General features: G+C 40.6%; 1 protein-coding gene across 1 annotated transcript in view; it reads left to right on the top strand.

The window, feature by feature from the left end:
- The window catches only part of LOC127015575 (uncharacterized), a 70902-nt gene that overhangs the window by 53927 nt on the left and 4887 nt on the right, over positions 1 to 12088 (top strand). The window contains exons 17-18 of the mRNA XM_050895587.1: positions 7052 to 7135; positions 8686 to 8809. Of these exons, the coding sequence (XP_050751544.1) occupies positions 7052 to 7135; positions 8686 to 8809 (208 nt within the window). The remainder of the gene's footprint in view (positions 1 to 7051; positions 7136 to 8685; positions 8810 to 12088) is intronic.

The following is a 12088-nucleotide window of genomic DNA, read 5'->3' as shown; positions in this document are numbered from 1 at the left end:
ACGCTGTCTTGAGCTGGTTTTGTATAAAGGGAGACTGTCAAAGACTGTGTAAAATGTGTGATGGAGAAAAGACTTCTACAGCTTATACAATTTAAACATTGTCATACTTCAGCCTTTGAAGAAGCACCACATTTTTTTCTTGAATTGTGTGTTGAATTAAATTATTAAAAATAATGTGATTTCTGTGGTGTATGAAGTGTGGTAGTCTTGTCCAAAATGAACAATGAGCTTTAGCTGGACATTTTCAGATCCTCTCTCAATGGAGATGTTTAATCAAAAATAATATTCCCCAGTTAAATAAATACACCCTTTAATATTTTCTGCCAAATTCAATGGCACATTTCTGCTTGCATTTTTCATGGAAGTGAACATGGAAAAGACTGTGAGCATCAAGCTCAAAAAAAACTTCCTGTGTCAATTCTTTCATTGTATGCTTTCACCGTTTCAAATTTCATGCTACCATGTGTCCTGGTTTCAGCTGGGATAGAGTTAATTTTCTTAGTAGCTGGTACAGTGCTGTGTTTTGGATTTAGTGTGAGAATAATGTTGATAACATGCTGATGTTTTAGTTGTTGTTAAGTAGTGATTATCCTAAGTTAAGGATTTTTCAGTTTCCCATGCTCCACCAGCAAGCAGGTGTGCAAGAAGCTGAGAGGGAGCATAGCTAGGACAGCTGACCCGAACTAGCCAAAGGGATATTCCATACCACAGAACGTCATGCTCATTATATAAACTGGGGGGAGTTGGCTGGGAGGGGTGGATCGGTGCTCGGGCATCAGTCAGCAGGTGGTGAGCAACTGTCTTGTGCATCACTTGTAGTTTCTCGGGTTTTATTTCTCTCTTTTAGTGGTTATATTCCTTTTAATTACTATTATTGTTATTATAATTTTTTAAATTATTGTTAGTATTAAATTTTATTTTACTTTAGTTATTAAACTGCTCTTATCTCAACCCACAAGTTTTACCTTTTTTTCCCAATCTTCCTCCCCATCCCACTGGGAGGGGCGGGGGGGAAGTGGCTGCATGGTGCTTAGTTGCTGGCTGGGGTTAAACCACGACACATGACTTACTACCAATGAAGAACAGTTGTGCCAGACTAAACTAGAATTGCTCTTTTGGCTCATCTTTGACAGCAACCCGATGTATGTTATAAAACTTTAGGTCTTAATTAAAGTAGTTGTGGTGGGTTGACCCTGGCTGGATGCCAGGTGCCCACCAAAGCCGCTCTATCACTCCCCTCCTCAGCGGGACAGGGGAGAGAAAATATAACGAAAGACTCATGGGTTGAGAAAAGGACAGTTTAATAAAGCAAAAGCAAAGGTCGCATGCAAAAGCAAAGAAAACCAAAAGATTTTATTCTCTGCTTTCCATCAGCAGGCGCTCTCAACATAGTCTTTAACAGTCCATTATATCTCTCAATCTTTCCAGAGGCTTGTGGGTGATAGGGGATGTGATACACCCACTCAATGCCATGTTTCTTTGCCAAGGAGTTTATGAGGTTATTCCGGAAATGAGTCCCATTATCTGATTCAGTTCTTTCTGGGGCACCATGTCGCCACGAAATTTGCCTTTCAAGGCCTAAGATGGTGTTTTGGGCAGTGGCATGGTTTACAGTGTATGTTTCTAGCCGACCAGTAGTTGCTTCCACCATGGTGAGTGCGTAGCACTTGCCTTGGCGTGTTCGTGGCAGTGGTCCAATATAGTCAATTTGCCAGGCCTTGCCATTTCGAAAACCCAGCCACCACTCTCTATTCCAGGGAGATTTTACTCGTGTGGCTTGCTTGATTGCAGCACATGTTTCACATTCATGAGTGACCTGCATGATGGCCTCCATGGTCAGGTCTACCCCTTGATCATGAGCCCATCTGTATGTTGCATCTCTCCCTAGATGTCCCGATGTTTCATGGGCCCATCGAGCTACAAATAGCTCACCCTTACGCTCCCAGTCCAGGTCCACCTGAGCTACTTCGATTTTGGCAGCCTTGTCTACCTGTTCATTGTTTCGATGTTCTTCAGTGGCGCAGCTTTTGGGCATGTGAGCATCTACATGCTGTACCTTTAGAGCCATGTTTTCTACCTGGGCAGCAATGTCCTGCCATAATGCAGCAGCCCAGATGGGTTTACCCCTGCGCTGCCAATTGGTCTTCTTCCACTGCTGTAGCCACCCCCATAGGGCATTAGCCACCATCCAGGAGTCAGTATAGAGATAGAGTACTGGCCACTTTTCTCGTTCAGCAATCTCTAGGGCTAGTTGGATGGCTTTCACTTTTGCAAACTGACTTGACTCACCTTCTCCTTCAGTGGCCTCAATGACTTGTTGTGTGGGACTCCACACAGCAGCTTTCCACTTCTGATGGTTTCCTACCACACGACAGGATCCATCAGTAAACAAAGCATAACGCCTTTCATCTTCTGATAACTCATTATATGGTGGTGCCTCTTGGGCATGAGCCACCTCCTCAGGCAGTGCTCCAAAATCTCTGCCTTCTGGCCAGTCCATGATCTCTTCCTGGGCAGTTGGGTTTCTCCAGTCGAGCTCCTTGCGTGATCAGTGCTACCCACTTACTCCATGTAGTGCTGGTTGCGTGATGTGTAGAGGGGATGTTTGCTTTGAACATCCAGTGTAGCACGGGCAATCGTGGTGCGAAGAGGAGATATGCTTCTGTACCAACAACTTCTGAAGCGGCTTGAACCCCCTCATATGCTGCTAGTATCTCTTTTTCAGTCAGGGTGTAGTGGGCTTCTGATCCTCGATACCCCCGGCTCCAAAACCCTAATGGTTGACCTCGGGTTTCTCCTGATGTTTTCTGCCAGAGGCTCCAGGTGAGACCATGCTCCCCAGCTGCAGTGTAGAGTACATTTTGCACAGCTGGTACTGTCAAGACAGGCCCAAGAGCTACTGCACGAGCTGTTTCCTATTTGATATGCTCAAAGGCTGCTTGTTGCTCAAGGCCCCACTCAAAATAGTTCTTCTTTTGGGTTACTCGATAGAGAGGGCTCACAAGCTGACTATAACCTGGAATATGCATTCTCCAGAACCCCACAAGGCCTAGGAAAGCTTGTGTTTCCTTCTTGTTAGCTGGTGGAGACGTGGTTGCTATCTTGTTGACCGCATCCATAGGCACATGATGGCATCCATCCTGCCATTTTCTTCCCAAGAACTGAATCTCCTGTGCAGGTCCCTTGACCTTGCTCTTCTTTATGGCAAAACCAGCTTTCAGAAGAACCTGAATTACTCTCTTTCCCTTCTCAAACACTTCTGCCTTGTTGCTCCACACGATGATGTTGTCGATGTATTGTAGATGTTCAGGGGCATCACCCTGTTCCAGTGCAGTTTGGATTAGTCCATGACAAATGGTAGGGCTGTGCTTCCACCCCTGGGGTGGCTGATTCCAGGTGTATTGGACACCTCTTCACATGAAAGCAAACTGTGGCCTGCACTCTGCTGCTAAAGGAATTGAGAAAAACGCATTGGCCATGTCAATTGTAGCATACCACTTGGCTGCCTTTGACTGCAGTTCATATTGGAGCTCTAATATGTCTGGTACAGCAGCACTCAGTGGTGGTGTCACTTCGTTCAGGCCATGATAGTGTACTGTTAACCTCCACCCTCCATCAGACTTTTGCACTGGCCATATGGGACTATTAAAAGGTGAGTGAGTCTTGCTGATCACTCCTTGGCGCTCTCGTTGATGAATCAGCTCATGGGTGGGAGCCAAGGAGTCTTGGTTTGTGCAATACTGCTGCCAGTGCACTGTCCTGGCAGCAGTTGGCACCTGCTGTTCTTCAGCTTGCAGCAATCCCACAACAAAGGGATCTTCCGAGAGGCCATCAATGCCAGGGCAAAGCACATAGCTATTATTTCTATAAACATGTTCCAAAGCTCAGCAAAATAGAGAGATAAGCAGTGCAGCCAACAAACTCTGTGACCCTCACAGGAGCTTGCCACTGAATAACTACTATAGCTATAGCACGCTTAATACAAAACTGCTGTTGTCAAGCCCCGCGTTGCGCACCAAAAAGGACTGTGGTGGGTTGGCCCTGGCTGGACGCTAGGTGCCCACCAAAGCCGATCTATCACTGCCCTCCTCAGCTGGTCAGGGGAGAGAAAATATAACGAAAGGCTCGTGGGTCAAGATAAGGACAGTTTAATAAAGCAAAAGCAAAGGTTGCATGCAAAAGCAAAGCAAACCAAAAGATTTTATTCTCTGCTTCCTATCAGCAGGCGATGTCCGGCCACTTCCCGGGAAGCAGGGCTTCAGTACGCATAGCGGTTGCTCCGGAAGACAAACATAAATAACGAATGCCCCCCCTTCCTCCTCCTTCTCCTAGCTTTTATTGCTGAGTAGATGTCATATGGTATGGAATATCCCTTTGGTCAGTTTGGGTCAGCTGTCCTGGCTATGTCCCTTCCCAAGATCTTGCCCACCCCCAGCCTACTGGTGAGGGGGGACAATGTTGGAGAGACAGCCTTGAGGCTGTGCGAGCACTGCTCAGCAGTAGCCAAAACACTGGTGTGTTATCAACACCTTTCTAGCTACCAATACAGAGCACAGCACTGTGAGGGCTGCTATGGGGAAAATTAACTCCATCTCAGCCAGACCCAATACAGTAGTTTAATGCTGATACGTTGTTGTTTGGGATGTGGGTAGATGTTCTCTTTCTGATCCAGCTGTGCCAGTAGAAGAGGTTTCTGCGATGAGCCCCCAGTTCTTTGTTATTGTTTTCCCTGTTATTGTCACTCAGATGTGCCAGCAAAGGTACTCTTGTAGGTGTTGCCTGATCTGTTTCAACCAAATAAGTACCATGAACTAAGATACACTATACGAATTATGTGTCATGTTGTAGTGAGGCATTTTTGTCATCCACAATATCTCCTACCCCATACCCAAATGAACTTTTGGGATCTGTCCAGCTGCCACTGCCATAGACTTGCAGCCTCCTTTTCTGATACAGACAGTGAAAACTGCAGCTGGTAGGATTTGGACGTAGTTTCTTACCCAGCTTTGGTAAAGCTCTTTAGGTCAGCCTGGTTCATGTCTGAGGAGTCAGCAATTCTCTGTGGGCAAGAAGGAGTTGAAGGTCATGATGATTTGGCTAAGGCGGGGTTTACCTAATCACCTGATGCAGTTCATGGAGTGCATTATCTACCCATGCCTTAATAGTAGGTGCACTTTAATTTAAATCATACTTGAACTTACCACAGTGTTAATTTTGTTTTTAAGTATAATTTAAACATTCATTTAAACATTCATCTTGAGGGTGAAGTTAAACCGGTATAGTTACACTTCTTAATACAGTCTGCCTTTGGCCAGCATTTAGAGCGTAACATCTTTAGTATTGCGTCTTTTACTCCCTGAACTTAAAAACAAAACCACAAAAACAGCACAATAGTTTGGTATCCTCAGCAGAAGCAATAACAATACAGAAAAGATAGACTGATGCATTTTCAAATTGCATTGTGTCTTGCAACGTGAAGTTTGTCCAACATAATTGATTTACAAGACCCTCTCTTCAATTCCTTTAAATTTGACACTTTTTAACACACTAGACTGAAATTTTCTGTGACAAGCGTGTGCCCAGGGCTGAATTGTTTGATGTTTTACCAAAAGCAAAAAAAAAAAGAAAAAAAATGTTTTGGACGTTTGTCAGTTGCTTCCTGTGGCTGCCACCAGCAGCTGTTGCACCCGAAGTCGTGACAGAAAGCAGAGCAGGAAGGCTGTTGCTTCCCTGCTCTGAATGTTCCCCCTACTGGTGTCCAAGGAGCAGAGAGAGGGGGAAGAGCTGCCACTTGTGTGCAGAAGGATGAGAAAACGACAGGAGGGGGACAGAGGAGAGGGCAACCGAGGGGTGAGAAGTCTACTGTGAGTCAGGAGCATAGATGAGTCTGTTAGAGATGCTGGGGCTGAAAAGCCAGGGATGCCGGGAGAGCTGATATGGCCGTAGGGAAGTTGGATCAGAAGCAAAACTGGCTGGAAATTACTAGATTCTCACTGCCTAAAAACTGGGATATAACCTACACTTCAAGTTTCAGTATTATGCTGCTATCAGCGAATAACTGAAACTCGGTGGCAAAGTGAGCACTTCATCTCTGGCTTTGGGGAACAGAAACTAGATGGTGACAGCCTACTACTCTTAGTAATCAATGATTGCAGGAGGTCTGTGCTGTGTAACGTAACCATCAAACCTCACGTATAAACTGTGTGGATCCCACAAGATTGAATTTCTGGATTTGGGTAGGAGTAGGTTTGCTTTTTTGATATGTAAATGGATACAAATAATACTTAATATGAACTCTGTTCAATGAAGTGCAACAATCTTTATGTTCCTAAAGGCTGGAAAGTTCAATACTCAGACACGGACAAGTTAAAAAAATTAAGATTGGCTTCCTATAGAGCATGCGTTTATGACCATTTATGACCTTTTCTTACATAATACTAAGATATTTACAAAATCAGTAATTTGAAAAAGAGGTCTTGGGTTTCTTCTATGCAGCTGAATAAGTAACTGTTATAACACTGCGTATGAAAGTGAGAGACGTGTTGTCTTGAAAAGGAATTTTAAATTCTGACTGTTTTCTACAGACATTATCAGAATAAACAGACATTACAGAGTTATCAGGACAGTAGCAACTACGTGTATTTTCCACCTGCACTGGAAGCAGAGATACCTGTGTGTTAAAGGGACAAAAGTTGTCAGCTAGTCAAGAAATTACAAGTAGCTGCTATGCCTCCTTCAGAGATACATTGCTAAGACCAAGATGAATTTTCATATTCAAGGGTGGTGGAAGAGGGGATGCCTGGCACAGCATTTGGCTGTAGAAAGGTAAAAGGGATTTGGGAGACGGAGCAGGAGGGATCAATTTCATAATTTTGGCCCCCAGCCTCACCTCTTGTTCTCTAGGTGTTCCTGTGGGAAGAAAGCTTTGGAAATGTTCTCAAGAGTACTACAAACAATGCAGAAAGTATACATTTGAAATGACAGTTACTTCTTCAAAATGTACTATTATTTGTAGCTATCATTAAAATGTATTCATTTTTATATTGTATAGATCTGCCAAGTGGCCCACACACTTATTGCTTAGAAGATCTTGCCTATACTAGAAGTGGAGACAAAGGCAACTCTGCAAACATAGGTATTTTTCTTTTTCTTGCTTTCTGAAGTGATGTAAGATTTTCACATAAAAGTTACGTATCAAGTGCTCTTCTTAATTTTTTTGAAATCTCTCACATCACTTTTTATTTTTTTTTAATTGTCTCTGTGCTGAAACAAAAAATAATCCATATAAACCAAGGATTTTCCTAATGAAATATCTGTAGCTTTCTGTTTAGCAGCTGTTGAAATCTGAGGTACTAAGAAAAAATACTCGCATGTCATACTACGAAGAAAGATCTTTGTTTAGGATTGCAAAGTCGAGCTCCCCAAAGTTAAGAAGTGCCTTTTTAAGGTTTCCTTTACACATTAGTTGCTACTCCTTCATGTGTATGTGCTATGTAATATAATCTCTTGGTTGTCTGATCATGTATAATATTGCCATACATTAATTTTGTAACATGTATATGGCTAAAACATTTACAGTGTTAGGAAATACCAAAGTTGTTCTTGCGTGTAAGAGAATGTTTTTATTATATTGTTAATCCAAATGGTGTAATTCAGTGTGCAGTCTCTTTACATTGATTGTGCTGCTTCTTGCATTGTTTAATAATTCCTTCTATTCCTTACTTCTGCATGCAACAATTGGCTCTCTTACTTGTTGGAAGATGAGAGCGTGTGGTGTTCAAAGCTCAGTATGAATTAAAGGTGCGTTTGGGATTTGATTTGCTATTAGCTGTCATGCTAAAACTGATGAATTTTGTTCATTTATATTTAGGTATATAGTTTTCTTGTCCTTGTTTGTGAAACTGTTTTTTGGGTTGAAGAATGAAGGAATGTTGATTTTTTTTCTTTTTTCTTTTTTCTTTTTTTTCTTTCCCCATGGTTGACTACTTTTTCAATGTAGCATTGCCAAATCATGAATGATGCATAGCTAGTAGACTTCCTCAGATATAAAGACACTACTGCTTTATTAAGGAACAATAACAACAACAAACTTGACCTCTAAGATTAATTTAGCTTTGAAGTCCACACAAAAAAGATCCCTGTGACACAAATCTGCTTTCCTAATCCTGCTGTGGAACCTCAGCTTCAGCATAAAGTTACCTAAAGCTTATGAAAGCATATTTACAGCAATAAAAATGGAATTGTGATTTCTCACACTTACATCAGGATCTCATGCAAGGAGTGGGGCAAGGACCAAACCTTCAGTCACTGATCGTGCCTTGTTATGGTTAATTGCAATTACTTATCCAAGTCTTGCAAACCATTTAGGGGAAGAGAACTGCCTGTGGGTTGTTTGTTGTGATGATGTTGTTCTTTAGATGTCTTTCAGTGGCAGGGACTGTTTGCAGCCAGAAAAAGTCCAATAATCACTTAGTCTGGGAGCATTCTTTCATGTCATGCTCCACACTACCTCTCTACTGACAGAGGGAAAGCTGTCATACTGTTGTTTTTTATTCAGGAACTCATTAAAGAGGATCCATATGTACAGTTTCAATTAAGAGGAGGATCTTAAATCAGTTTTGAAAGGATAAATACAAATTGATTTTAACAGCTCCTATTCCAACTAACACCAGTTATACCTAACAGGTGTGATAGCACGGCATCCCCTCTACTATCCATACCTAAAGAAAACTTTAACTGCTCAAGCCTTGGAGAATTACTTCCAACACATTTTAGAGCAAGAAAAACCCGAAGAAGAACTAGTAACAAGGTGAGTCGCTTGCTGCTCAGTCCACAGTTGTACGGTAGATACATGATGGCATCAGAAGTTATCTTAAAGTATGTTAACATAAATATTGCAAACCTGTGTGTATTGTCTTCAGTATTTTTTATGTATTTTTCTTTGCCTTTTTAAATAACAACTTGAGCAATAGTCATTGAAAAAGAACATGAACTTGGGCCTCTCCTGAAGCTGGGCAAAGGCAGTGCATCTGTTTAGTGAAGGCATTTAAATTCCCAGAATTAGCATATTAGTGTTGGGGCTATTTCTTTGTTTTGTTCCAGTACAGAATGTCTCTACAAAATAGAAATAACTTCTAATGTCCTTTGAGAAGTGTATCTTTCCATTGTTTTTGAACCATTTGGAGACTGCAGGAGCCTTAGTAACTGAAGCTTCCCAAGCCTCAGAGCCACTGCAGAACTGGGAGTTTGAAATCCCTAAAACACCACCTGAAAGACATTCACACGGCCAGTATAGACTGGAGCCCAAACTTACCTGATTGTCCATCAGAAACATGCCTCATCCTATCCCTATCTCTGCAAAACGTTTTAATCTTTGTGAAATTCACTCCCTTTAGAGAAAGTATTCCTTTGAGTACCCTACTCTCACCCACTTTTTTGCCCCATATACCAAGCCAGACTTTAAAGAAGAAACCACAGCTAATTTCCCTCTTTAAAATATGAAAGAGAATACATCCTAAACAGGACATTTTTACCTGGTATTCATCTACAAAAGAATATCCTCTGCCAGCAGACAGCATACATAACATTTTTGTTTTCATGGTATCTTCGGCTGATGCTCAGGGTCCTTCCTGGGGACTGGCAAATGAGACATATACTGTTCTTGCAGCATGAGGTAATAGGGCTCATTCTCCTAAGGATGTCCAATAAGACAGTCAACAGATTTTAAATCTTTTTCTCTCTTTAAAAACAAACAAAAGCTTAATATTGCAACAGACCATTCAGTCTTCTAAAACCTGTTTTGATACAGAGTCAATTATTCTGCAAATACGGAGATTCTGCCAAAATCATCATGTATTTCCATGGGTAACGGATAAACTGTTAAGTGTCTTTTTGCTTGTTCAAAAAGCTTGAGTCAGAAAGGTGCAGCTCAAAGCTCAGAGAGCGCTTGGAGTTATTTTAACCCCTGATCTTTGAGTTGTAAGTGCCGTTCTTTGTCTTCATAAGCGGCTCAGTGCAGATCTCACCCACTGTTTCATAAGTGCTAACAAATCTACGTATTTAATAAATTGTGATACCAAGAAATTTAATTGAATTTCCTCTGAAACAGAGCAGAGAAGGGAAGAAATAAAAAATGTCATGCCTCCTAATGATACTTCTAGAAATTGATTCGTTGTTGTTCCTTAATGCTGTTTATGTTCATAAATAAAAGTTGAGATTTGCTGTGTCTCGATGAAGCCAATTTATTTTTATTAATTAGATTATCTGTTCCTGAGTTTGGCTTCCTTTAATGATGTGATAATGGAGCTCTGTGAGTGAATTGAAAAACTACTGGGGAAAAAGAATAAATCCTTTTGTGGAAATATTTAGGATTATAAGGATTATGCTCATGTGCTTCAGATTGTATAGTTTCTTTTTAAATTACTTGTTTATTTTTTTAGTTTTAACTGTCATAAAAAGAGCTATCTTACTCTTTCATTTTCCTTCATTTCCTGTATTTAAATTGTGAGTGGTTAAAAAATATGTATTAGTTTTGCTACTAAAAACATACCAACCATGGCTCTGCCTCACTACAGAACAGAGATTGTCAGCCAGTTGCCTTTCATTCTTTTTCATTAAAGCTATTAAATTGGTGTACTAAAGAGAGAAAAGGAGGGATTATTTTGACAGAGAACACTGAAAACTCATAAACTTCCAGATTTTCAGGTAACATAGTAACAAAAGATGGTCTTTCAAACCACCTCCATACCCCAAAACCCCAAACCTATGTGATTGCTTCCCCCGCTATGTAGAGTACATTCTTCACAGATCTGATAATCTTAAGATATGGAATAAGAAAGTTTTCATTCAATGGTATTAGGTCAGTCATTTAAGAAGGATAGTAAAATTACCCTGTGAGAATTTGCCAGTTCTATCTTCTGAAATATGGTTGGAAATAAAAATATGACAGCTGGTATCTTCTTACGGGATATTTTTAGTAAGAACTGAAGAACAAGAAATGTGGATACTGATGCTTCTAGATTGCTTTTTTGTACGTATCTTTATTTTGGGGGAAAAAAAAATACTTCTCTGCAGTATATCTCATGCAAACACCTCTTTAAGCCTGTGGACTCAGTTCCTGCTTTCCGCTGATGGGAGGAATCCTATCTTTTCCTTGATTTAAATGCATTAAGTAATTTTTGTACCATTATTATTTCCAAGCATTTTAACAGGAAATTCACAGGGAAACCTGACTTCTTTGAATATGTACAGACAGCACTTTAAAGGAAGTAGTTAAGTAGGCACCCCATTGTGCATAAGCATAGGAGTTCGGCTAGAACAGTGAATTTTCCTTGTTTTACTGGTTTCTGTCACAGACTTAGTATTCTTTGAAGGGTTTATTTGTTTTCTGTGCTTTTTAAAAGCAGCTCTTAAAACTTTTGATTGAATTGTACAATTAGATAATATTTTTTTCCTTTAGATCTCAGTTAATTAAACTTAAATTGTTTAATTATGCTGGGTAAATGCATGCCAACATTTTGGTTAATGTATTGTTGCTGCTTAACACTATTATGAAGGTTACAGTGGTTTTTCTTTTTTTTATTGTGGTAGTGTATTTTTTGTGCAGAAATATTTTGGATGCTCAGATGCTTCAAACAGGCCTTAAAATATAGAAAATGCTGACCTTTGTATATTATTTTGTAATCCTAGTTTTAGCTAGAGTATCTCACTGTAAAAATTTCCTCAAAGGACAGAGCGTGCCATTCCGTAACGTTCCAAATTAAGATCTGTTGCTTGTATTGCATACACCCTCTGCCAGAATTACTGCAGAAAGTGAAATGAAATTCTTCCACCCTTTTTGTCATTTGCTTCTGCTTTTGTATGCTTTTCAGTTTCTCTCCTTATTTGTTCAAATGATTGATTTTCATGAAACTTCTTTTGAGAGCTGAGGTATTAGCTTCTGGAATACATATTCCGTTAGTCTAGTTCTTGTGGAGAGATCTGCCAATTCTGAAATCGCTTGCTGCCTGGAAGTCTTTGCCAGTTTTTCAGAGTAAAATTTACAGTGTAGTATTTTGGTAGACCTCTAGCTCTCATGGTATATGGTTAT

Source organism: Gymnogyps californianus, chromosome 4, assembly GCF_018139145.2.
Source record: "Gymnogyps californianus isolate 813 chromosome 4, ASM1813914v2, whole genome shotgun sequence".
NCBI classification, from domain to species: Eukaryota; Metazoa; Chordata; class Aves; order Accipitriformes; family Cathartidae; genus Gymnogyps; species Gymnogyps californianus.
Note: the sequence above shows the minus strand (reverse complement) of the source record. Positions and strands in the feature narration are given on the sequence as shown.